Here is a 27,000-nt window from a genome sequence, read left to right on the forward strand (position 1 = left end):
CATGCAATGGGCGTAAATGTAGACGGCGGTTGAAAGATAAAAATATACATTGCGGACACCCTCTCTCTTTCTAGCGACAGGGGCGGCAGTGTTTTTCTTTTAATGTTAGAAAGAGGGAGGGTGTCCCCAATGTATATCTTTCTATTTCTACCGCTGTCTAAATTTTCGCTCTCTCCATGTTTATATGCTCTAAGGCGCGAGCACACAAACGTTTTTGCCAAAGTCTGCGCGACTTGGAATAAACAAGATGTTAAAGAGTCAGTTGATAGTAAATTATTTTTTATTTAGTAACATGTTTCTAAAATCTTGGTTGCTCATCTTTTGCGAGACACCATTCCCAGCCACTTTTGCGTTGCCGTTGGCAGCAGTGGTTTTCACAGTACGAGGTATCATGGATAGTAAAGTTTTGGGCATACCGAAAGCAGTTCTGCTAACTGTACTGCCACCTAGAGACCTAACCGAAGGCACCTCCTCGGTCGGTGGAAGCTTCCTACGTTCGGGTGGTTGGCTTATAAGCACGTTGATAACCTTGTCAGCGATTTTCATTCCGTCGGTAGCCAGAAGAGCCTTCGCAGCGCTAGCTTCGTCCACAAATTCAACGTAAGCCAATCCCTTCGAGTGGCCGTTACGGTAAGTAACTATGCGGACTTCTTTTAGCTCTCCGTGGACCTTGAAGATTTCCTCGAGCTCTTCTTTTGTTGTCGTTACTGGCAATCCTGCACGCACCGCAATGGTTTGTTTAAATCGATTTATGGCAGCGAAATTCACATCTCTAAATTAACTACGAAACTGTACCGTACCTTTAACGAAGAGTTTATTTTTCTCGAGAGAACAATTGTATTTGAAGACTGCCGTCCGCGTGGTTTTGTTTGGGTCACACCTCGAAACGAACATTGGCCGTCCCCTTATAGTGGTCCTGTCTAATTTCAATGCCTTTTGGACTGCCTCCTATAAAAATTTCGCATACTGCTCACAGACATCTGCACGTACGATCGGAAGCTTTTTCAATGAAAATAAGAATAACTCGTACCGTACTACTTAGTTGCACGTAGCAATACCCCTTGCTACGTCCTTTGTAGTCTCGTATCATTTTGAACAACGTAATCGGGCCAGCCGGTTCTAACGCGTTTCTAACTTCTTCCTCGGTCGCGGTGTAATCCAAATTACTTATGAACACTGTGATTCTGTCGTCGATGTCGTCAGCATTATCAACTTCCATTTTCTCATTCTCCGGCGGCTTGAAGCCTGGTGGCGGAGCTATCTTCGGCTTCTGCTCTTCGTCCTTACTATCGACTTTCTTTTCAAGATTCAAACGACTCTCCCTTATCTTTGGCTTAATCTGCGTCTCGACTTTCGTAATCTTTGTCGGAGAAGTCCCCAGATTCTTCCATCGACCACTATCTTCCGTTTTCCTTTTATGAGCCTTCTTGTTCGATGGCGATAGGTCATGGCTGGAAGTCGGTTGTGTTTTCTGCCTCTCTTCGGCCACTTTCTCCAATTTGTCTTTCGTTCTTGCCTCGCAAGACTCCATTTGCTCCAGTGTTCCTTCGTCCCGTTCAAAATCTAACCACGAACTCGCTATGCTCTCTGGCCAGTCTTTTACAGAGCTTAAAGCTTTCTGGTACAATTTTCGTAAATGCTTCGTGTCTCCGTAACATCTGTACACGAATAATATTTCAGGTTACGAAATACTGCCTAGCGTTACACTTATTTAGAGTAGTATTAAACAATTACCTTTCTAACGAAATGTACTCTAGCCAATAAGATGCCGTTACCGAGTGCCCTTGTGATAAAATATCAGCCCACAATGATCTAGCTTTCTCCATATTACTGGCGTGTATAGCTTCCGTTCTCGCCCAGTATTGTAGCACAGTACAATTAGGATCTCCTTCTAAACCGAAAGCTTTCGCCAAATGCTCGCAGGCTCTATTAAACGCATTACGCAGTGTCTCCAACTGTTTCGCTTCCTCGGTGGAATACGGATCGACTTTTCGACGTAAATATTCTAAATACGCCATCCACAAATTCCGATAATCATCCGCGGTAGAGAATCCAGCTATTAAAGCATTCTCCAACAGCGATTGTACTGCTAGTACCGGCTTTCCCCATTTTTCGTACGATCTTATCCATTTCTGCCATATCGTTTCGCACCATGGAACATTCCTCGAAGCTCTTTGGTACAGTTGCTCCAAGAGAGACTCAATTTTGATACTTTCTTCCAGATACGTAAGATAATCGAGCCAGAGCGACATCTCTAAACTGAGGTCGGTTACCGCTCTCTCGTACAAAACAGTCACCCGTCCCGGATCTCCGTTCTGTTTCTCGTGCAACAAATACGCTTTGTACGCGTCTAAGAGCTCGCATTCAGCCTGCGAGGAGACAATCTTCTCTTCGAAAGGCAAACGAGCGTTAAGCTGCGCAACTGCTCGTTCATAGCCCCTGATTATGATTTTATCATCTACAACGGCTTTCGCTCCATCTCCGTTACGCCAAGATTCATATTCCTCGTACGTTTTCTCCATATCCAGCAAAGGACAAGCCAACTGCCTCTTGAATAAGTTCCCAATACGCTCCAACTGTTCTTTCCTTTCAGCTTGATTCGCAGGATCGATCTAAGTGTTTGAAGGCCAGGTATGAAAACAAGCATTCGCAAAGTACACCTTCATCTTTTATATCAGGGTTGACCGAGCCACCAGGGGCACCTCCGCCTTGCTGCCACGCTGAACGGCTCCCCTCCTCTTTCTTTCCTTCTGATTTTGGGGCCGTTCGGCATGGCAGCAAGGCGGAGGTGCCCCCGGTGGCTGGCGAGGGTCAGTCAACCCTGTTTTATACCTACCAATGCGTATAGCACAGCTTCAAACTCCCGAAACGCCTCCCATATTATCGCACCCTTAATAGTATGCAATCCAACATCGGTTAAAGCTCGTTCGAACAACTGCCGGACGTTCTTCGCCGCATCCTTTTCGACACCCATATTGCCGATGCTAAATTGTAAATATTCCAGCCATACTTCGACGGCTGTAACAGAAGAATTATTCCCGCAGAATACAGGTAACGTATAAATTATTTGATTAATAAAGCTCCGTTGTACTAAGAATCGAACTTACAGAGGTAATCCTTGACGGCTCGTTCGCAAAGCTTCGCTACTTCAGCTTTCTGCTCCGTGGTCGTAGCTAGTTTAATTTCATCGCGCATCCAGGATAACCATAGCTCCGGGCTCAACGGATACGTAGAGCTCATGTTCTCTCTGGCAGAGCGCAATCGTTCCAATTCACCCATCCTTTGGAGTTTATTGATAATGGCTACGTGACTGGCGTAGTCGTACGGATTCTGAGCCAGGGTTGCCTCCAGGACTTTAACCTCCGCCTCGTCGGCGTCCTCTTCGTCGTCATCTTCGTCCTGATCATCGGCAGGTTCGTCGTCAGCGTTTTCGTCCGTCTCGTTCTCGATCAATTCGGACTCGTCCTCCTTCTCAGGCGAATCCTCAGGCTGACTCTTATCGTTATTCTCTTCGCTTCCTACCTCCATCTCCTCCATTTCGATCTAGATCGATTTCACAGCGAGCACGGGATTTTTACGCTGCACGCAGGACAATGTAAAGGCGCACTTACCGAAGCCGAGGAAGGACACAGCACGTCAACAAGTTTCAAACAGTTTCAAACGTTGAAGGTTATGTTTGGTTGTTTTTATGCAAGTGTTTTTCGAACGGCTGGTAAATACCAAGCGCACGCGCAGTTGACGGTGGCGCGCTGATTCGAATTTGAAATTAACTGAGGCGCGCTTAAAGTATTCGGGTATTGAAACGCGACGAATGTGTTAAATATCAGCTAGGAAATTAAAATTACCGCAGAATCTCGGGTGGATATTAAGGGCACTCTCCCTCGGTCAAAAAATCGATTTTTTTTTGCATATTTTCATCCCACGTTTCAAGAAGACCAGGTAAAATTTTAGAACGACAGTCCTAATGAACTTTACAGGCAGTTCAGAGGGATGAACAGTGCGACGGCCTTAAAAATAGGTGTTGTTGGAGATGGATTGTGACGCAGGTATAATAGATAGAAACGTGATTTTTCTTTTAATAAATAATACATTTATTGATCTAGAGAAACAAAATCAATTTTTGTTTTAATCGAATAAACGCAAAAATGAAATAAAAAAACTGCTTTATACTCTACATTTGTAGCAGAATAAAGTAGAAAAACTTTTAGACCCATACATTGTATACTTTTCTCTAGAAAAATTATGAAAGTCACCTATGTTTTCGCGCGATTTGACCGGGGGGTGCCCTTAAAGACAAGCTTCTTTAAAACGGAAAACAATTTCGGAATTAATTATTCTTCTGGATACTAATCTGGTTTAAAGTTTCCTTACCCAAATTGTTACATTAAAAATTACTTCACGTAAGGAAATTCAACAGAATTAATATCTATAAGGGATGATCTACATAGAATATTTGCAACGCATTGCACACAGAAATTTACAAAAGCAAAGCAGAGAATTGATTGACATTCTCGTATTAAATTATCAAGCATTTCTCACCCGTTATTGCGATACAAGTGTACATGACCTATTATTGGCGCCCGTTCTGTACACGACCACAGTACCAAACCCGAATTTGCTACCGAGACACCAAAATATTGATCCGTTCCCAGTCTATTAGAGGGGCGGTGTGGCTTGATCGCGATCGATGCGCGTTTAAAGCTCTAAATACTGCGGAAATGTCCGTTTCAAATATCTGACGATGGTATTCCCAGAATCCGGAGAAGAAAGCCGTGGGAGAGGAAAACGGACGTTCGCCCAGTGTTCCAAGAGCTGCCTGAACCGCTACGGGGCATCTTTAAATTATGCTCGCAAATATGCCACAAGTGTCCGGGTGAGTCCGAAGCGCGTCATCGTGCGGGGAATGTCGAGCACGTTTTCCAATTGTAGTTTTCACATTTTCTTTCCGCTTGTCTGTAGAATCCGTTTAAAAGACGCCCGACTCTCGTCAAGTAATGCCTTCCACTCGGTGTGGGCATAATTTGGACATCGTTAAGAGATATGGCGGGGTAACGTAGTGAGTTCAAGTAGCAAGTAAATTGTCTCCGGTGTAAAAATTGCGTGGTCAAGGGGATCCTATATTTTTCTTCCGCGCAACTTACCTAGTGCGTTTTCCGAGACGCGTTCAATCATGGAATGAAGTGCATTGGTAATTAATCTTTTGGAAGATATCCCTATGTTTATATATTCATCGTAAATATCTAGTTTAGCCACCTCTTTTGATTTGCGATGTAAAAGGGATCACACTGATCGGGAGAATTACGTGTTTATGTGTTCTCACTTGCTCGAAATCGCACTCTCATAATTATTTACTTCGTATTTATGGAGAGTGATTTATTGACAGAGTGAAATTCATCTAAAAGAAATTTGCACAAACTTATCAGTGATTTACAGTATTCTCGTTGTCGTAATCAAATTTCTAGGCATTAAACATTAATTTCAAAAGGGACATTCTTTTACGAACGAATAATCGAATTTCGCATTTTCGCGCATAATACATTGCAATGATCGCGTCACCCGAGCATCGTGTGCATAGAATTTCAAAAGAAATCGATTGAAACGCGAGTGTCGCGCACATTTCCTATCGTTTAGCTACCAAAGAATTCTTTGTACGCGGCAAGTACCTGTATTGAAATCTTCGAAACGGCAGAACTAAGGGGAAGAAAGTGAATTCGAATATTTTCCAAATATTGTAATGGCAAATAGATCTACCTCAGATTTTTTGCTTCTAAAACGACAAAAATTGAATCCAAATGGAATTGCAATACAACGATTTTTCAAGTTTCAAACAACGTTGTTGCAAGCCATTACTGCTGATTTTGATTTCAAATATAAAAAATGCCTGGCCCTTCTGGCACATGTGTACCGCAGAGTGTACCTCCACGGCGAAACGAATGGCGCGTGTAACGTCAATGTGAATATTTTCCTCGTTTCACTTATGGTTAGCAAGACCCACTTGTTCCTTTATGGCCTCAGGGATTCCCAATGTACGTGTTCGGCGATACTGAGAGGAGTAAGAATCAGTATGAAGTAACGAGCCAACCAGTGCCGAGATGTACAACGTTTTGTCGATATTAAAGGGAGGTTCCGGTCTAGAGCCCAAAAAAAATAGGCGATCTTTAGGAATTAATTAAAGGAAAACTACTATATATAATTCAATGGGACGTTTTGCATTGTATTAAGGATGTCATAAATTATAAAAATATATTTTTTCTTTTATAATTAATCATTACAGACGGCAGTGGAGAGTCGTCAAAGTCGAGGTGTCAAAAAATTCATCCAAATCGGTGGGACCTGTATCCCCAAAAGTTATTCTCCGATTCGACTGAAAGTTTTTTTACTTTGAAGAATATACTTCTGGCTAGAAGTGAAACCAGACAAAATACAAAAAATTGAAAATTTATAATTTTCAAAGGCGTTGAAAGAACGAAAAATATAGGGGGAAAGTGATTTCAAACTTCGTGTCGTTATTTTCTTAAAAAATGTCATTTTGTAATTTTTTCTGGTTTGCCCCCTAGCCAGAAGTAAATTCTAATAAACGCGAATCCGTCATGCTGATATCTCGGGCGAAGCCAAGATGGGGGACGCTCGTTCATACGCAGTAGAATTGCAAAGTCGTGAATTTTGTCGCAGCACCCAAAGAAATAAAATTTCGAATTTCCTTTAAACTCTCATTCGTTGCATTTAATGGCAATTAATTGACGAATTAAGTGACAATGAGTCTGCGGAGGTTGAGTATATTTTATAGTTCTTTTTTCTGCGAGCAATTCGTGAAACTGGGAATACAAATTTAGACACGATCGATGGTTGATAATCGCGGTAATAATTATGCGAGTATTGCGGCTATTGTCTCGCGTGTAATCACGCGTAGTTATTCATTAGCAAATAATTACGTGTGCAGTCTGCTATGAATAGCGCGGTGTTGTGTGTAATAGTCATTGTTGACTAGGATCTAGCAATCCTGACTGGTAGTTGAATACAGGTTTTCCGTGCAATTGTCTACACCCGCCATGTATCCCCGAGAAAATTGTGAAGACTCCCGACGCGCAATTTGGAAAATCGATATCATGTGACAATTATACTAACCGCGAGTATCCGTATAGTTACACCTGAAAGTTACCCATCTATTTATAATCGACGGGCTATTTAAATCCAAGGTCTCTTACGCTTTCCAGTCTTAAACAAGATCCCACTGCTGTGAACCTGCGCGTACCGAGGGCAGTAAACCCCAGGGCCCGATGATCTAGCTCTTCCGCCACTCTAATCTTTCAGTCGGGATCCCTCTCGACGATGTAGAAATCGATACGAAGAGACAAACAGTCTAGAACGACAGGAACAGAGGTGTAAAACCGTCCGTCGTTTCTCTTCAGTGGCCCCAGCAACGCAGATGCATATGTATCGTTGCAGGTTTAGCAGAGCAGTGTCATTTCAGTGGCGCCGTGACTCACTGGAGCTAGGATCAACGAAAAAATGTGGCACCGGCAGGATAATTAGGGGAAACACGTCAAACCGCATCTTTTTCTTCGTCTTGCCGATTCCCGGTACCGCGATTACTTCGCGCGGGCGAAGCGGAGAGTGGCGTCGGGCGGATCGTCACAGCAGGAAACGTCAAGCCGCTTCTTTCTCTTCGTCCTGCTGGCTCCCCGCGCGCAGTAGGAGAAGGATGATGAATTCTCCATGCGAGTGAAGCTGCTTGCGGAGGCATCATCGGGGATGCCCCACTACTTTGCAACTTGCGTCGTATAGAGGCACGCGAGCCTTCGAGAGACCGACACCGAGGCATTTAGGTAGCCATTTCACGAACCGGTCGACGGCTAGGATCGTGCTTGTTCACCAGGACCAGGCGTAAAGAATTCTCGCGTCCGTCGATCGGCGGACTCTCGGCGCGGGGAATCCTGCCGCGATGCGCACACCAGTTTTCGCGAGATGAAACGCAAATAACCATCGGTTGGCTGCATCTCCTTGGGCTGAGCGGCGCAGTCTCGAGGAGTGACACGTATTCCGTGCCGATTGGCACAGGAGCGTTTGGCGGCACTTTAAGAGAATCAATCCGATGCACCTGGGGATCCATTGGAGCTTACGTTTGTGGTAACGACGCAGTCTATTTGCCGGTGAAGGAGTATCGAAGTTCAGGCTTCCTCTGTGCGTCTGGAGTTCATGGAAGAGTCTGCTCAGCGCGTTTCGCGTTAATGCCGATGGTGGGAGCGAGATTCTCGGAGTATCGGTAAAGAGAAGAAGCATCGGTCTTCCGTCAGAGGCGGCGAAGTGTGTCCGGGTTAATTGTCGAAGAAATGTTGGCGCCGTGTTTTCAGCGGAAGCTAGACGGGCTATCCTGTGCGTCGACGATCGGGGGAAAGTAAATTGTGAATTGACGTCGCAGAGGGGACGATGAATTGCGCCGAGTTTCCTTCGTACACGATAATTGTGCAGGGAACCGTGACGTTCGGTCTTTGACATAGGTTATCGCATCGAGGTAAACATCATCTCGGTTTTTACGGGATGTTTGATTTTCCTTGAAGCTTCCCAAGCGTGGAAGGCGCATATCAAGTGCAGTGCTCGCCGATAACACGCCTCGGCCACGTTAGTGTTTGGCTTCTGGACAAAGACAGTAATTACATCACTTCCCTTTATGCCTATCAAATTACAAAGAGAACGAGGGAACTTAACAAAGTTGCAACAGCACTCTTTCTACACTTAAGAGTCGAGCCACCTTATCTAACTTCTTCGTTTCCCCTTTACAAATGAAACTCCCGAGGAATAGCCGACCAGTGTAACCAGTTTTGTCATCGAGAGCAAAGGAATGCTTTTATCTGGAATTTAATCGGGGAATCTTTAACATGTGCCGCAGAGTTCCACGATGGTCAGCGTCGTAGCGAAGGCTGCGCTGTTGCTGTACTTTCTTCATCTGGTCGCCCATGTAACCGGTCAATCTTCCTGCATTCCCAGTTTCTTCCGGTACATGCATAATGAGACTTCGGACGAAACCAGCGGCCGCATCGAGATGTTCGGATCACCGAAAGGGGTTCCTTTGCAACTCAGCGCCGGTTTGAGCATTGCTACTGCGTTACCCACGGTAAGTGAAATTCCTGCCCCGCCGTTAATTATATTATCGCATTTGTCCATTAACATCTTCCAGCGGATAAGATGTGCAGCTTTCTTCGAGATATGCGTACACTTTTATTTATTTAAATTGTAATGAATTTTTACGCATCAGTGTTATTTTGCACGATACATTTACGGTTATCTACTTGCTCAATTTTTTTTTTTTTTAACCGTGAAGATAACGACGAAGCCTTGGAGCCGCGCTGCACTCGCGGGTGTAATAAATTATACAATTTATTTCCCTGGTTCCATTCGAAATAGGTAGAATTCAACTCGAGGGAATGTTGTATAAAACCCAGTTAAAGTCGAATTCATTTAACTAGTAAAGAAAATAGTTTGAAGGCCGACAACAAGTTACCACTTTTGGAAAGTAATAAAACATCTAATATTTTGTGGGGGCACGTTTTGCATTTCGAACGGTCTAAGAAGTTACCAAAAGTGGTAACTCCTTCGCCGGACCTAAAATATGTTGTCCCGTTCAATGCTATATTTAACTTTTGTTCGTTAGTTAAATAAATTCAACTTTAACTGGGTTTTATACAGCTTTTAATTCCTCGTCAGAATATGTATATTCAATTCATACCACAGTTCCGAGTTAATAATAAAACAAATCGAAAGAATGGTAACTTTTTTTTTGTCTGCTACTGTATTTGAATTTCGATTTCTAACTTCGGCTTGTATTTTAAGTATGCTGGATAATAATGTACAGATGTATGTGCCTGCTGCTTTTACATAGGAGAAACGTTCGTTCCCGCGTTTCAGAAATACGTCGGTAAAATAGTACTGGCGCAGTCGAGGGAGCAATCTGTCCAAGCGGTTCAACAGGGCAGGTCCCTGAAGTACAACATCTATTTTCCTCTTCGTCGGCCACTTCCGCAATTAACCAGTTTGTGGTACAATAATCGACTAGTTTGCACCGGCCCACGTGGTACGCACACTTTCTTTAACTACAAAACATTCCTTTCGCATTGCTGTTCATCGTCACAAATACGAATTCTGTCTGAAACTCTCTTCAAGCTTCCACTTGCGTTATTTTCAGGGGTGGATATGTACACGGGGTAATTGCATTTTTGGGCAAAAGAAATTGAACGAGCTTTAAACACAGAGGCTTCGGACAACTTTAAAAACAATTCACTTTTTTTCATGTAGGAAATTAGTGATAACTCTATATGAGTTTGTCGTGAATTAATTTTAAAACTGTCTCAACTGTTTTAAATTAAAATATTTTATGAAACATCACGGAAAGCGAGGCGGACGCTTGGCCTAGTGGCGCTAAACCTCAGAATCCGCCTCTGGTTATTTTAGATCAATTCGTGACGAACGTATCGGTTAATCAGACCAGGGATGATTCATATTTTTTGGAAGGTGAAATTTCACATTTCTTTCCAGTTTCATTTCGGAAGTGCCTATTCCGACGATGTTACTAGTTCGAAGATTAATTCCGAATAAACTGGGTGGGGACGATGCGTTATGCAAAGGAATCAATTCTACACCCACGTTCTCTCCTAATTGCTAGGTTTTAACAATCGTTTTTACGGATTTCAGCAACTGGACAAATCGTCACCTCCATCGTTCTGAACCACACACTGTATCCGCCGGATATCGTACCTCTCGAGGTGGACGAAGTGAACACGATATCGCATCAGACGAACATATATGACCTGCCATTGCCAACGGTTTCAAGTCGACCGCCAGTTCGACCAACTCTGACTCCAGCAACGATAGCTGAATCCATTCCGCCAGCAACGACAGCTGAACCCAAGCCGATCGCGGGCACCGACCAAGGTGCTCAAGAATGCGGCCGCAATACCATTGGAACCATTAACCCTCTGGTAGCAGGGGGCACGAAAACGGAACCCGGCCAGTGGCCGTGGTTGGTTGCGATTTACATCAGCCGTCAGTATAAATTCGAACTCCAATGCGCAGGGACGCTCGTGACCAATACTCACGTCATCACAGGTACGTGGATTTTAGTAGACAGTGCATCGTGCACGTAGAATCTAAGAAGAGTCTGTTACGCCGAGTGTTAACAAAGTGGGGGTGGTACGACCAGTTTGATCGAGCGTTCAAGTAAAAAGAAAGTAACGGAGGAAGCAGTTGGTGAAAAATAACGGTTTAAGATCGAAGACCAGAGTATACTCGAGAACATATCGATACATGTACGTACCACGCGGTTCTAGAGTTGTCGTTCGTGTTTCAGCCGCTCACTGCTTCCAACAGGGGTCGCAGACCTTGCTATCTGGGGCATTTTTGGTGTCCGTGGGGCGTTACAAGCTTCATGACTGGAAGGAGAGATGGGCGGTGAGGAGGGAGGTGATCAAGTACACGATTCATCCCGATTATCAACTCCGAAGCGATCATGAGACGGCAGGTGGCGCAGACTCCGATCTAGCTGTGTTAACTCTGAACAGGAGATTAGAGTACACGAAAATGATCCAGCCGATTTGCCTTTGGTCGGGCAAAATAAAACTGGAGTACGTTGTGGGGGAGACAGGATTCGTGGTCGGTTGGGGGCGCGACGAAAACGGGAATTTTCTCGAGGAACCGCGGCATATCAGTTCTCCGATCGTATCACAGGTGAAACAACGTTCATTGATTTATTAATTTCTTAAATCAGATCCGCGCTGACGGTACACGCACTTGTGGTGTATTATCGTTTCAATAAGAACCAGGTACACAGGGTGTGCATCGTCAGTTATCAGACTCCACCTTGAGATAGTGTAATAAGAAAATTGTAAAAAGAAGTTAACCATTAGAGGGTCCGGCTTATTTTCGAAAAAATAGTGGTTTTATATATATATATATATATATATAACGTATATGCTGTACAGAATTAGAGGACTTGCACAGAGGTACTCCCCCAAAAGGGACTTAACCGGTCCGGAACGGTAATCAAATTTTGGAAATTTTTTTATTTTCAAAAATACAGTATGGCTAGGGGTTTTTGATACTGCTGATTACGAAACTGTAGTGGGATTGTAAAAATGTCTGACCTACATGGCAGTTTTACTGACCCAAAAGAATGAACACATACCAAAATTCCGAGAATTTTCTTTTAGCGTTACCCAGAGCTAACGCCGTAGACGTGGAAAGTTTTTATATAATCTTTTTTTTCTTCTTTTTTCGCCGTATTTTTATTTATTACAATCGGAGGCGGACACCTGGGAAACTCTCTTTGTTAGGGTTTTATAACTTTACTTACGGGGTAAAAGACGCGTGGAAGATTTCGCGTTACCAATCGAGGAGTAAATAGCAACAGGTCATGGAATCGTAAACCCTTAAACAAAATCGTGCCTTTACGTTACTCTTTTCTTAATTCTGCTGTTCGTGTTCACGCTACTGCACCTGAAAAATGGAACACTATATTGCCCTTATTAGCTTATTAGGTGATAGAGACTACCGTAAATCAACACACTGTGGAGTTTCTTCGTACTCCTCGACTCTTAAAACATAAACGCTCGCCCGCGTCGTGGTTTCTCGTTATAAGCTGAAATTCTCTGAGAATAATGATGATCTGAATAAATTACAGGAGGTCTGTTTACGGAGCAACAAAGACTTCGTCGTGGCCACATCGAGCCGGACGTTCTGCGCCGGCAAGCGCGATGGAACCGGACCCTGCAACGGCGACAGTGGAAGCGGCTTCGTGATGTACGATACGAACACCACTCGGTATTATCTGCGAGGGGTGGTCTCGCGATCGCTCAAGAACCCGAGCACCCTGTCCTGCGACCTAAGAAACTACGTCGTCTACGTGGACACTGCGAAATACTTGGACTGGATACGGGAGCAGATTTCCCAGTAGGCCACGTCTCGCGTGTACCGATCTGGAGCTGTAAATATGCTAGTCGATCAGCTTTCGAGTATAAGGTAATTTTAACGATACGTAGGATAATTTCGAACGAATGGCGGAGTCGATTGGTCGACGATTTTGTACTGATTCTCGTTTTAAGATCCAGCATATTTTACGTTAATATACCTTTGATCCAGAAGAACCCTCCACTCTTCGTACAATTTGTCTGTAAGGATAGACAGTCATATGTATTGTAATATAATTGGTCTATACTTTATTCGTACGTGTAATATTTATCGTTGACGCGAGTCTAATAGTTATGCATATAGCGAAGTGAATTTATCGCGTAAATCCATCATTCTTGCATGTAACCGAACCGTTTTGTCGCGCACGAAGTACATATTTCCTTTCTTCCCAATAATCGTTATACATAATAATACCGTTCTCGTTTACTTTTATGACAATGTATATAGTGTTAGATAGAAATTCGTAAGAATGAAAAATCATTTATCGCTTTATCCTATAACCGATTCAAACACATCCTGTGGCAATAAATGTTTATACTTTTCTTACGTTCGCTGGTTTTATTCTAGGATAAAATAGCGATCGTGCTGAATATAAATTCAACTGTATTTGTATAATTCGTAAGTGCAGACACCCTCTGAGAACGTTCTGGTCGACGAAGCTGAAAAATATTATTTGGCAATTACTAAGGCGACACACAATGATGCGTATTACTGTTTATTTGCAATTATACACTCGTACACATAAATCGTTTCTTATATATAAAGACAGTGCAAGCGAAATATATAGAACGGGGGAAAATAAGTGTACAATATAAACAACAATGTAAACTAGGATGATATGTGTATACTTGTACGCGATAAAAGGCGACGAATATGCGCGCGTAGATTTTACCGTGCACAAAATAACTACGAAATGCTAATTAAAACAATACACGTTTTAATTGTAATGGATGATAACAATACATGCCCCTACGCCAAAAAATCAAATCTATCAAATTGCCTTTCCACGCCGATGCTACAAAATATGCGTGTCTGAAAAGAAGCACGAGAAGGAGAGGTTTGGAATGTATCAGTGAAAATAGCTCCTCCTGTATCATAAAATTATGTTCTTTATTGTCCCATTGAAGAAGGTAAGCAAAAATTCGTCTCTAAAATAGCTCACTAAGAATTTAGTAAGCCCGAATCAGGGATTAAAATGCAGTGTATCGTGAAACTGCTCTGTATTTATAGTTGATCAGGTTGGAAATATTGTCGTGCAACTGCTCCTAATACGATCTCTGTACTGAACACACCTACAAATATTGCAAACGCATGAGAATCCATGATCCTTTCCAACACGTCCTTCTGAGAGGATCGTCTAAAAAATTCCAAGATTACGAAGCAACCACTTACTGATATTTGCACGTAAAACGTCGGAAAGTAGGTGAAGATCATTATCGTGAGAGATGATGATATAAGTTAATTTATTACTATTCAATTCTTGGATCTGTGCGACAGACCTTCGCGTTTTCTCCACGGTTCCACCCGCGCTGTCGATAATTTCTGCGATCGCCGGCGGCGACGGCACCACACTCGGTGTGACATAAAATATTTTACCCTATTCGACAAAAAGAGTTTTCGAATAAAAGCGAGTCACAGTAATATTAGTTGAGCAAACATTTCGCGAGGAAATGGCTGCTTCAAATTACACAAAATTACTATTTAAAATGTTTATCGTTAATGCATTAATTACGAAGTTAATGAAAATGAGTTACCTTAAGTACTGTTCCCCGATTAGGACTCGCCAGAGCCTTCTCAATATTACAATTAAAATTCTTCTCGAACTCTGGATCGCCAAGCATGTATCCACTTTCATCTAAAAATGTGTTCCTCGCGGAACAATCGAGTAACCACTGTAACGTGACAATATATTTACAACGTGACAGGCAACATAATAATTTTACAGTTCTTATTGGTGCTGACATCACGAGGTGAGTAGCGTCCCGCCAACTGGCAGCCAGCGCACCACCTAATTCCCGAATTCTCTGTTAAATGAAGATTGCAAGTTAACAAACCACGAAATTCCAACAATTGCCCTCGGTAGATTACTATCCTTCAAACTATCGTGCAGTAAAACTTCTGTACCCGCAAGCTACATGGAAAGAATTATATTTAAAAAAAAAACATTGAAATGACTTGAACATAATGTACAGCCTAATCACGGTCAGTTGTAAAATTTCTTCCTTATTTCTGAACGGCAATGGGATTAGGATACTGCTTTTTGTCTCTCAGCAATCTAGTAAACCGTGACAGAGATTTTACTGCATTATCATATCGAATGCGGGCGTTACCTTTGCATGCTTCCGAGGATTAATACCGGAGAACAATATTCTCGGTTGTTTATCCGGAGACGGAGGGTCCGGATTGCTGACGACTATTGGCTCGTCCAAGCCCAGCAAATGTGGATCTTTGTTTAACAAAGGGCCATCTAATCGCGGCTTTTTATACTTCCTTATCGAGTTTGGACCCTGTCCAACCTGCTTTACTTTGTCATAAGACTCCTGGGTAATATTTATCGGCATCTTCCACGCAGCTGAAAAGAAACATAATGTTTAATATAGCCGCGATGTTCGCTCCGCGAGATACGTAGCCAATAGAAGAGTAAAACAAGTGATCTTTCGTCCTAAGGTAACACAATTTATAAAGTTCACGATACCCATTAAATGAGGCACTAGCGAATAATCCAATCTAAAGGGATTGCTCAGGCTGTATTGCTGATATTTAGGATTTTCGGTTTGATGTAGAGCGTTCATTTGTCCGCACAGTAAATCCGTCAACCACTGAGCATTTACTACTCCAGTTTGCCATTCGCGCGCCTTTTTATACTTTTGACCGTCTGGTCTGAAATATTTCCCATCAAACGAGACAGCGTTAAAAGGTATGCCACATAAACAAAGTAAAAATAATAGTCGATTGTTACACGTGACCACACAGATCTTAACGCAAAAGCAAAAGAAAAAACCTTATATTACAAGAGTGTTCTCAAGTTCATGAAATTAGGGTGACAATTAATGGGCCACCCTGTGTAATTTAGGCCGGACAATCGAGCAAACTAACAAGATGCAGTAACGTCACTACCTTCTGCACACCAGGAGGGTGTTGTGCCTGGTGAAGTAATTGGTAACTTTCGCTCCTAATGCCTCCAGCATGTACTTCACTTTCGCCCGTTCCTCCCCTTCGAATCCTGACAACGAGACGATCTGTTTCGCGCACGGCAGCTCCGTCAAGCTGAATGGCGTCGGGAAATGCAACGCGTGCCAAGGTGGCAGTACCTGCTGTTTACTGACAACATCCGACAGCCAGTGGGCACTGACGCAACGTTTCCCTTCGCGCAACGCCTGCACCACGATCGGATGTTTCTGCGTGATCGCGAGCACGTGAGTCGCTCGGGTGCAATATTGGGGCTCGACTTCTCCACCGTGTCTCTCGATAACTTGCTTCCATATGGAAACATCGTTCGGACGTTGCGCGTCATACTCAACGATAACAAAGATACAACCTAGTAAAAATAGATCTGGTGGCACTGAAAACACAAATAACGAGACGTTATTTGTGAAGACAGAGAGAGCGAGAGAGATAGAGCATTAGAGGAAGAGCAGTATGAGAAAGAGGAAGTCATGAGCGACGAGATAGCGCCAGAAGCTGCTCATTTGTTACGCTCTTCTAGACGTTGATAGGCATGCCAGAGGGACGGCGGAGAAGAAAAGAGGATGCAGCCTTTGGGCGTCGTTCTATCAATGTTGCGCTACTTTTTAAACCGCTCAGTGATCGATGAAGCAAGGATCTGTATGAAGCGTAAAGGGGTAACTTTTAAGGGAATGAAAAAGCGTACGTTTTAGATTCGGATTGTGCCCGTAGAACTGAGCCTTGGCTTGAGTCATCACCGGAGCGTATTGCATCTTTATCGGTGCACCAGGTGGTGCTCCATTCGTGATGTTACCAACGGTCCTCCGCTGATAAGCCGCAAGGAGCTGCGGATCTTGTGACGGCGGGGGCGGTGGTCTGTGCTGCGCAGTCATTAATCTTAGCTGACCAGCCGCGCTACCTTCGGCCGCGGTGCCCTGCAATCTGTTCGTCAACATGTTCGCCAACGCGGTTTTCGTTTTCGCGTTCACGACCAATTGCTGGTCCGGTGGTATCTGAGCATTATTGGATAAGGACGTCAACGGTGGTTCCTGCTGCGTACCCTGCTGTTGCTGCTGTTGTTGCTGCTGTTGCTGTTGTTGCTGCTGCTGCTGCAGGTGCTGTAACTGCTGCAATCTTGCCATTTGCTGCTTCTGCATATGTAACTGAGCTATATGTTGAGGCGTTAAGGGCTGCCCCTGCGGGAACGTTTGGCCAGGCTGGCCAGTCTGCGGTCCCTGCACGGTTTGTCCGGTTTGCACGATCACTTGGTTGGAAGAATTAATCGGCGTTAACGCCGGCGGTTGAACCCCGGGATGTACTGGCTTCTGGCCAGGTGTCTGAGCGATCTGCGGTCCTATCATCTGTGGTCGTGGCTGCTGGACCCATTGTAAGCCACCCGGCTGGACCGGTTTGCCCGGACTTCTAATAACAGCGATATGCGCTCCTTGCTGAGCCTGGCGATTCTGCATTTGTCTATGCAGTATCAAGTTCTTCTGTTTCTGAATCTTCTGGATGAATTGGGCCCTCTGCTGCGGATCCATCTGCTGTAACTGCTGATGCGTCTGGGCATCTAATTGAATCAGTTGCCTCGATGGTTGCGGCGGCTGCTGCGCCCACTGTCCACTCGGTCTCTGCGGTCCGATTTGCTGTTGCTGCTGTCTTTGTAGCTGCAAATGGTACTGTTGCTGTTGCCATTGCGAGTCTCTTTGTACAATAAAGCCTTGTTGGTTCGGGCCCATCAGTGGCTGGTTCTGGGGTTGCTGTTGCAATTGACCGTCCCTTATGACGAACTGCTGAGAACTTTGAGGCGCTGATTGCTGCAACTGCTGAGATATTTGTTGAATTTTCTGCTGCTGCTGCTGCTGCTGTAACAGTATGAGTTGCCGCTGCTCAGAAGTGAGCTGCTGCGGTGGAGCTTGTTGCGGATTCAACTGATGCTGTTGCGCTCCGATTTGCGGTTGCTGCGTCGGAAGCTGCTGCTGCTGCTGCTGCTGCAGAACTATTTGCTGCTGTTGCTGCGGCGTTAATTGAACTTGTTGCTGAACCAGTTGCTGTGGCGACGTAATCTGCTGCTGCGGCGGTAAATGCTGCTGCTGCTGTTGCTGCTGCTGCTGATTTAACTGTTGTTGCGAAAGCATCTGGTGTTGAGTCAACTGTTTCTGTTGCTGGGTTAGCAGCTGTTGAGGAGACGTCAACTGATGCTGAGACAATTGTGAATTTATTTGCTGCGGCTGTTGCGGCATTAATGATTGTTGCGCAAGCGATTGTTGTTGTTGTTGCCCTATCAATTGTTGTTGCGAAGCTAACTGAGGGGATTGTTGTGGGTTTAAAAGCTGTTGCTGGGTGTATGTTTGTTGTTGCAATTGCTGATGTTGAGTAAGTTGTTGTGATAGTTGTTGTTGGTTTAACTGTTGTTGTTGTTGTTGTAATAATGAATGCTGTATATTCATTTGTTGCTGTTGTTGAGGAGATAACTCCGGTTGTTGTATTTGTGGTGGTGCAGATTTCATTTGAGCGACGTTATTTTGCTGAGGAGCTTGCGCCAACCAACCGGTTTGAGTAATATTTTGATCAGACACAGAAGACACGATTGTGGAAGCATTAGACAAACTTGTGGTAGCAACCTGACATGGAAGATGTTGCTGTTGCGCGTTAACAGTATTCTGTCCATTTGTCGCGTAGGGAATTGTTGTTACAGTCGCATTAGCAGAATTGATATTATGCGACGGATTGGAAGATACAGGCGGACTTGGCTGATTCCAAGGCATACGTTGTTTAAGCTGTTCCAACATAGCTTTCGTTCTGTCCTGTTCTTCTTGCGCAGCATTATTATCCGTATCTTCGTCCATGAAGCCAGTGATCATAGCTGTAGAACTATTTGGAGAAACTAAAAGTCTAGGGTGATATTCCACTTCACTTACGATAGTTCCTTTTTTACAACATTCCGTTACCCAATCTGGCGCCACGATCTGTATGGGATGCCTCAGGGCAGTTTCATATTTCACACCGACAGCTTTCCCAGTAATTAGATGCGTACAATACCGGTCTAAACGTAATTGACATTTACCACCCTGCAACGTGATCATCGCCCATAGGCTTTTACTATCGGCGCGGCTCACCTGAGATACACACGCTCGTACATTCGAAAACAACTGTGTATCTTCAGGCGAAAAGTAGTGTGGCCTACGTTAATGATACTGCTAAGGAAATTAATCAGTTCGCACTAATGGCAGATAATTAAAATATATAAACATGAATTCCTTCGGTAAGAATATTAATACAACTCTATTATAATGTTTTCACCAAACAAAAGCATTTTATATTAGGATACGGCAGAAGTTTGTTGCACTTGACGGAGTATAAAATCCATTCCTGCGTGACTGCTGGTATTTCATAGATATCCTTCGCAGCGGATATATCATTTTCCACTGCGTCATAGCCTGCTATTAAATGTGTAACAAAATCGCTAAAGTAATTTGATCTTTCTGCACCTCCCTCTTGCAGTAAATTTAAAATCTGTAAAGAGTTCAGAAGCGTTTGGTTCGACCTTGCCCTCGTGTAACGGCCATTACATTTGCTCCAAAACAGCGTTAGGTATATAAAAATACAGCGGAATTGGAGAAGTTAGTTATTCGCGTTTATATAGTCTGTTTCGTAGAATACAAATCATAATGGGATATTCATTGAACGGTCGTGGTATTCGACAAAACATTTTGTACATATCGAGTATTTGATCGCTGCAAATAATGATAAATATAATTACTTAGTCTTAATTGATCCAATATAAAAGTGCACATTATGTTGAAAGGTGAGCTACGGAAAGGAAATTTTTTCAAAATTCTCATATCAATTCCGTATAGTGTCAGTCCATTAAACTTGACTCCATCTTATAACCTCTATCGCGCGTATCGCGAATAATGTTCAAGCGAATAGCGAGTAAATTTCAATTTACAACAGCTAGAATATATCCCTGTGAACGTTGCGAGCTCGGTGGCATTGCAGCAAAGGAAACGGAAAAACGCGGGAAACAATGAAATGACATACCTTCGGATCACCTTCGCCGCTGACGTAGTATTTAACATCGGCGAACAGGGCCCCGTCGAGTTTTAATTCTTCGAGGCCGGCCCTTATGTCGCCCATCCTTGGAAAATTTCAAACGAGATCACGTTTTCCACATCACAACAGAATATCGCGTATCCTGCTTGGGCTCGAAAACTTCGCACAATATTTGATAACAAAACTCCGCCGCGACGCGTTTGTTATTATTATGATCGCAAGGTTATGTAGCCACTTCGCAGTCGAACGATTGCGCTGTCGCGTTCGATATATATCGACCACTTCGAGTGCGCTCGATTTGAACGTCGAAAATGTTGGAAAGTCGAAAGTAATGTTGGCACGGGGCAGCGTGGGTCCTCGGACTGCTCGGCTCTATCGTTTTGCTACACGAAAACTTCAGGATAAAATGAAATATTTGCAGCGCCATTGCGTTTAGGTAATTAGTGATAAACGAGCTACGTGTTTTGTGAAGTGAATTTTGTAAGGAAGAACTTTACCGCGTTTCCTAATCGGGTTTCTTCTTCGATTCTACGCTGTGATGGAATTGTTCAAGGATAACGTGTAGATTGGCGCGTCCGCTTCACAGGTATGACGCTATATATCAAATTGATAAAATTAAGTTTCTCTCACTTGTGCATTTATAGTGTCTCACGCAAGTAGTAATTATTGTGATGAATATCGTAACACATTACACTCTTGAAATGAAGTACCTAATTTTAAATATTGAAAGAAGGTACATAACTATTATATATAGGGTGTCCAGGGCCGTTCCTGGGGGGGGGGGTGCAGAAGGTGCCCCCGCACCTGAGTGGCCAAACCTAGGGGCGGCCGCAGGCCTTTTATTATATGTAAAATTTTGATTAATAATAATAATCGAAACTCTTTTGCATGATATAAAAGTAAACACTGCATATTAAATTCTTAATTAAAAAATATTGAATTAATAAGGGCGGCGATATTGTTTTTGCACCTGAGCGGCCAAAACCCAGGAACGGCCCTGACGGTGTCTCGAAAGAAATATTGTACAGAGTATTTTTCGTAATTTCTTTTTACGGTGGACCTGATACTATTACAGATTTTTTTTTCCAACGTCACTGAGAGATGCTTTTGCGTTGTTTAAAGGGAATGCAATACTTTTGATTTTATATGTTAAAAATGAAAGCATTCTGATCTACGAAACAGTTCTAGGTTAAAAGTAAGGATATATTTCTTTAACATACCGAAAATATATCCTCATTTTCATTCGTTTATTTAAGGGGTCATTCCACTGTGACGGTTTGAAAAAAGTCGACTTTTTCTTTTTCCATTTTTCGAAATTACTGGTAAAGTTTCGTGGTCTGATTCGCTTTCGTTTGGCTGCTATAGCCGAAAGTTGCAGAAAAGCGGTGCCCTAAGCGGAGCGCGCTGACAACTTTAATCACGATTATCTCAAAACTGTCTGAAATTTTCACACGTTATTCAGCACACCAGTGGGTATCGCAGGTACCTCGGAGACCTTTTTTGATTAACAATTTCATACTTTTTTCAAGGCAAAATGAGTAACAAATTTACCGTATTTCGACACTTAAACTTCAAACCTCCGCCGTCTTATTATTTTTTTACCAGTGAAAATAATTCTGCTCCGAACGATAACCACACTCATAATGACTACAACACACTTTGAACTTTTGGTTTCACATGCGTCGTTTGCCCGGAATCACCTGCACCAACACTACGTCGCTTTTTCAAACCGCTCACAGCAGGGCGATATATATATATTAAAAAAAAAACTGTTAAAACTTTAAAATAATTTTTTTTTATACTGTCAATAAGTGTATTAATAAGTACCTAGGCAAAATATTATATACGCTGGACGTTCCGTTTACTAAAAAATAAATCCCCAAAAATGACAATTTTTCACGACTTCACAGTGGAATGACCCCTTAAAAGGTATACGAAGGTAGTTTAGAAGCGTACGTACATACATGTGGCCATTGAATTGTATTTTTATTTACACTTTTACTTCTACTGTTTAATGTTTAATGTTTAATGGAAAAAGTATTTTGCGGTGTACCTTCCATAATTTGGAATGTAATACTTATTTCGAGACACCCAGAATAATAATAATTGATCTTTGATATTAACTAACTGAGAATTTAGTTACACTTCTTGGACATTTTTAACGATTCGCGAACATGCGAATAAACTATATATGTGTGCCATTTTTTGGGGGAGAGGGGGAGTGGGCACGCAGAAAACTACGAGACTTGAAAACATTGTTTACTTTATTGTATACTCTTTTCATTCGCGTAGTAGGTACATATCAGCATCTAAAATGCTTTTCACCGTATAGTCCATCGAAACCCTTACACATTCTTTATGTTACTCTTTCTCTACCTCTATCTCTCTCGCTCTCTCTCCCTCTTTTGCTTTCATTCGACTCGTGCGCTCTCTCTCTCTCTCTCTCTCTCTCTCTCATACACGCTCGCAGTAAATATAATCACACCATCTCTATTTTTCGACGCCTCCTAAATTAACATTCGCTCCTTTTCTCCCATTCATAAATAAATAAATTATAGGCTAGTATGTACAAGATCTTAATAGAATTTCATCTCTTACTCAATAGCCATTTGTCACTTAACAGATTTATATTCATCTTGTAAAGAGTCTAGAAATATTGAGCTTGGTCTGGTCAGTATACGTCATAATATTCCCAATAATTTCTTCTCGTTTCAATTAAATTATACGCATGTACGTGTGTGTGTGTCTGTATATTTATATATACGATTTGAAAAAATTATATCACTCATAGGATCGTAATACCGAATGTCTTTCTGTTCGTTTCGTGGTGCAGCTTTTCAGAAATATAATAATGATGAAAGTAAAATATCCTTGGAGGTTGAGGGGGAAATGGGGGGGGGGGTGCAGGGCAACGGGCAAATGGAATTTTGGGAAATTAAGAATTGCGCAAATTTTTAGGTCTAGGGAAAATTTGCAAACTTTTTACGCAGCCTTCCAATATACTAAAATTAAAATTTTCCACTTATATGTACGTGTTCACATGTACAGGGTGTCCCACCGCGATCTATCCGTATAGATATCGTCGATATTAGTATAGCGTCATCGAAAGATGTTTTTATTGAGAGTTGACGAGTATTAAGGAGGTTTCATACTTCATATATTTCAGAGTATCTTTCCGCTTTCGTTTAGATCATTTTTTTATATCACTAATAGCTTCGACGATACTCGCGTGGATTAGCTACAATGAGATTCCCTATACGTGTGTGTGTAATTGCACGCGTAAGTGTGTGTACATATGTATGTAAGTACATATAGATATATTCCTTTGTAACAACAGATTCATAGTTATTTCAATCTTATCAACAAGGACTTCACGGAATGGTGGCAAATACAGAGATAAGTATATGTATACTGCTCCCTGGAAAGAAAATGTGAATCATTAGTTAAACGAATAATATAATAATCTTCTAATTGTTAAGGCGGAATAGAAAAGTTTATTCGACGATCAAATATATTTTCCTTGAAATTCCGGTGTGGAACGAGAGCGTGGATTTTATCGCTTAATGTCCGTCCGGTGTACACAATTACACATTGGGTGTTTAGTAAGCACCGCTTACGTTTTAACTCTAAATATCTCAAGTATAATATCCTCTCAGGCACCTGTGATTATTTACAATTCAAGGGCTGAATAATTCGAATAAAACGTGTCACTCGTAAGCAAACTCTTCCGGGGAAATAAATCGACACAATTTTGTAAAGAAGAATTTGCGAGACTTCGCTATTAAATTCGATAAAGCAGTAACATATGAAAGCGCCAATGAGAAGGCTGATTTTTTAATAGAAGCTACAAAAGAAACGTCAGGCATTGCAATGATAAACTGCTGAATTACTCACTTGTGTTCAAGAAAGAAACCTACCTAATGTTATTGGATAGAGAATTTATTGCAGAATTAATAAAAGTCAATTAAGTGTGGTGGTGAATTTCAGGAAGTTCGGTTTATCTCTAACAATAAGTGATTCTTTTTTGCAATTAAGAGGATAACTATACTCAGCTACTCGTTGTGCTTGTTAGATGATCAAATAAGTTAATCGATTGTTATAGGTGGCATTGTAATTTAACATTTGCGCGTGGACAGGAACAGTTTGATCGAAAGTAGGGGAATTGAATCATAAGAGCAGTGGAAAAGGAAAGGGAGACAAACGTATTGCTGATATGAAAATACGATTACTTAATCCTTCAAAATAATTACTGCATTCTTCGTCCCCTTTTAAGAGATCTCTTAAATCCACGAGCAAATCTCCCTAAATTAAACGTCCCGTTGTACTACTTTTACAGTATCTATACCGAACATTACAAATTCAATACGTTACTCTAAATTACAAAATGAACAATTATCGTAAAAGACACTGTCACTGATAACAATAAATCGTAACTGAAATGTTACACCAATGCTTCTTTTGGCGAGTCCCGCTGTCGGGGGATAATTAGAGGGATGTAATATAAAAAAATCGTAATTTGTACCATACACGCGATATCTCACGATTTAATATTATTTCTATAGGGTGTCCCGTAGTTCGCAATACCACCGAAAAGGGCAAAAATTTTCGTTCAAAAACAATTATTTAATGTGAATTAAGCTTGTCATGTATGGAGAAAATTCTTTCATTAATATGAAAATTTGTAATTTGCAAGTTATACAAGTCACGCGAAGTTTTAAATAAATTTTGAACAAAGATACAGATATATTATCTATATTCGGTTAATCTCTTTTCTTATCTATATAACTTAAAATTCCACAACAAACTAAATTAATGCGTGAGAGTTGGAAATATTGTGAACGTGTTGATTATGATAATTGATATTTCACGAGCTTGTCGATGTTCATAAAACCAAAACGAATAAAAACACTGACCCGAGATTTGGTTCTTGAAATTCGGAACAATATCATTCCACGTGATTAGCTGGTTTTTTAACAAGAACTGATTCCTTTCTCAATTGTGCCACGAATTATGGAACAGCCTGTACAGTCGCGAGGTCGTTAGGGAACCTTTCAGTTTGACTGAACAAATTTACGTGGACTGTTGAACCCTTTGACATTCGGCCCTTTGAAGGGACAATTAATACGAAGTTACTGACAGAACTTGAGGGAAAAATTGTAAACTGATAAGAACGATGAAATACTGTCTTCGCTAGCGCACCTCGTGCAACGCTCAAAAATCTTTGGATCCTCATTTTTCATTAACGATACTTAAAAAGATCCGTAATTTATTACTTTTAGTTAAGTCTTCATAATAGATATGAGATATCTAAATGTAAGTTTAAATCACTATAAACCTTGAGATTGGAAAAAATACCGTTACTTACTAGACACATACAAGTAGGTGTACTCTCTATTTCAATTTCACGAAACCAGAAGAATCCTTTTTGTCCGATCGAAAAGATTCAGGCAACGCGTGTAAAAACTTTCACGTCTCCATAAATGCAACGTCAAGATTGAAACGTAAAACGAAAAAGTGTGTTGTACGTGGCCGAAGGCTCGTTGGAACAGAAGCTTCGAAACAGGGAGCGCTGGACCGTTCCTCCGCAGGGATCTAAATTTCCTTCGCCGTGTTTTTTTGTTCTTTTCGGGCCACTAATCTCGATAGGAAAGGCCAGGAGGAGCATAAAAAAAGGAACGATCTCCGCGACTAGACAAGGTTACATCATAGTCTCGCTACAACTGGTCAAACTATCGAAGTCTAATTGTAAGTAAGGGCAATGGTTTTGGCAAAAAGCTGCTCTACCGGCGCCGGCCGCCGGCCCATTACACCAGCCCTCGTAATGTAACGTATTGGTGAGGTAACACATTACATCTAGGATCTCGTTAATGCGCTAGGAGCCAGGGCTCGTGCTTTCGCTGCTCCTCCGCCTGGCCTCGAGCTCCTGAGCCAGCATCGCCACCTCCCAATTGTTGTGCCCGTCCCGGACACCGTCCTCCTCGTCGTCGTCGTCGTTGCCGCTGTCGCTGCGGCCAGCCCTGTCGTCCAGCTCGTCCTCCGACTTGCTGCTGTCGCTGTTCGATTCCAGCTCGATCGCCACGTCGTCCTTCCACAGGCTGTGAGGCACAATCGAGCTGGGCAGCTCCTGCAGCTCTAAAGTTTCCTCCTCGGAGTGCTCCTCCCAGGACCGCCTGTTCCGCGAAGCAGGCTCCGTCGAGGACGAGGCGCGCTTGTAATGGGGGCGCGTGGTCAGGACCGTGTCCACCGAGCCCTCCCTCATGAAAGGATGATCCTCCCGGTCGTCGTCCAAATCCTCTTCCAGGGATGCGTCGTGCTCGGTGCTGTCCCCGAGGGAGTCGTCCGTGTTTCGCGACTCCCCCCGCTCCAGCTCTTGTATTCTCGTCTGCAGCTGCGATATTATCTCATCCCGCTTCCGGATTTCCACCTCCAACGACGTGAACTGACGCTCGAATTTCGTCTGGATGTCCTCCTGGAATTTCGTTGATTAATAGATCGTCAGGGTGCTCGATTGTCGTCGGCGAGATTGCCGGGGTGCTTTGGGATTTTTCATTACACCGGGGCGCGCATCGATTAGTTCCTTAGCTGACGGATCCATTGCAGTTTCCTTGGCATTTCAATTATTCGCGAGTCTGATTGAATTATCTGTGTCTGATAAATAATCCCGAAGGAATTACTTTTCACACTTTGTGATTTCATGAGTTCGATTTATTGCGTCACGCGAGCCAAAGGATTGAATTTTGTTTCATATTTCTCACCGATGACATTGTACTATTCAAAGATTTCTACTATATTTGCAGAAGGCTTCAAGGATTAATGAATTTT

At 42.6% G+C, this 27,000-nt stretch overlaps 4 protein-coding genes across 16 annotated transcripts in view; 1 reads left to right on the plus strand and 3 right to left on the minus strand.

Annotated features, from left to right (window-relative positions):
* Positions 1-258: 258 nt before the first annotated feature.
* LOC143370021 (spliceosome associated factor 3, U4/U6 recycling protein) lies at positions 259-3,679 on the minus strand. The gene is made up of 6 exons (XM_076814611.1): positions 3,108-3,679; positions 2,837-3,018; positions 1,735-2,612; positions 1,031-1,658; positions 801-948; positions 259-716 (listed from the first exon to the last, which is right to left on the minus strand). Exons 1-6 carry the CDS (start codon positions 3,535-3,537, stop codon positions 274-276), a joined length of 2,709 nt encoding a protein of 902 aa, XP_076670726.1. The 5' UTR covers positions 3,538-3,679; the 3' UTR covers positions 259-273.
* A 965-nt stretch (positions 3,680-4,644) lies between these two features.
* Positions 4,645-13,503, plus strand: LOC143370481 (chymotrypsin-like elastase family member 2A). Of its 6 annotated transcripts, XM_076815657.1 has the most exons (7): positions 4,751-4,873; positions 4,960-5,048; positions 8,888-9,112; positions 9,904-10,069; positions 10,687-11,100; positions 11,342-11,718; positions 12,671-13,503. In XM_076815657.1, exons 2-7 carry the CDS (start codon positions 4,995-4,997, stop codon positions 12,941-12,943), a joined length of 1,509 nt encoding a protein of 502 aa, XP_076671772.1. In that variant the 5' UTR covers positions 4,751-4,873; positions 4,960-4,994; the 3' UTR covers positions 12,944-13,503. The 6 variants fall into 6 exon arrangements, with proteins under 6 accessions (XP_076671771.1, XP_076671772.1, XP_076671776.1 ...); XM_076815656.1 differs by lacking the exon at positions 4,960-5,048 and having other exon boundaries at positions 4,645-4,873; XM_076815661.1 differs by lacking the exons at positions 4,751-4,873; positions 4,960-5,048 and adding an exon at positions 7,944-8,127.
* Positions 13,504-14,048: 545 nt separating this feature from the next.
* Ptip (PAX transcription activation domain interacting protein) lies at positions 14,049-20,427 on the minus strand. Of its 4 annotated transcripts, none has more exons than XM_076815652.1 (9): positions 20,167-20,421; positions 19,454-19,638; positions 16,829-19,305; positions 16,075-16,519; positions 15,653-15,837; positions 15,288-15,529; positions 14,712-14,981; positions 14,350-14,554; positions 14,049-14,249 (listed from the first exon to the last, which is right to left on the minus strand). In XM_076815652.1, the coding sequence occupies exons 1-9, from the start codon at positions 20,260-20,262 to the stop codon at positions 14,182-14,184; spliced, it is 4,173 nt and encodes a 1,390-aa protein (XP_076671767.1). In that variant the 5' UTR covers positions 20,263-20,421; the 3' UTR covers positions 14,049-14,181. The 4 variants fall into 4 exon arrangements, with proteins under 4 accessions (XP_076671767.1, XP_076671768.1, XP_076671769.1 ...); XM_076815653.1 differs by having other exon boundaries at positions 19,454-19,669; positions 20,167-20,361; XM_076815654.1 differs by lacking the exons at positions 15,653-15,837; positions 16,075-16,519 and having other exon boundaries at positions 20,167-20,423.
* A 1,997-nt stretch (positions 20,428-22,424) lies between these two features.
* LOC143370019 (uncharacterized) overlaps positions 22,425-27,000 on the minus strand; it is a 170,545-nt gene continuing 165,969 nt past the window's right edge. For all 5 annotated transcript variants that reach the window (XM_076814604.1, XM_076814602.1, XM_076814601.1 and 2 more), the window contains one exon: positions 22,425-26,647. In XM_076814604.1, the coding sequence (XP_076670719.1) occupies positions 26,051-26,647 (597 nt within the window). In that variant the 3' untranslated portion in view covers positions 22,425-26,050. The remainder of the gene's footprint in view (positions 26,648-27,000) is intronic.

This window comes from Andrena cerasifolii, chromosome 6 (genome assembly GCF_050908995.1).
Source record: "Andrena cerasifolii isolate SP2316 chromosome 6, iyAndCera1_principal, whole genome shotgun sequence".
Lineage (NCBI taxonomy): Eukaryota > Metazoa > Arthropoda > Insecta > Hymenoptera > Andrenidae > Andrena > Andrena cerasifolii.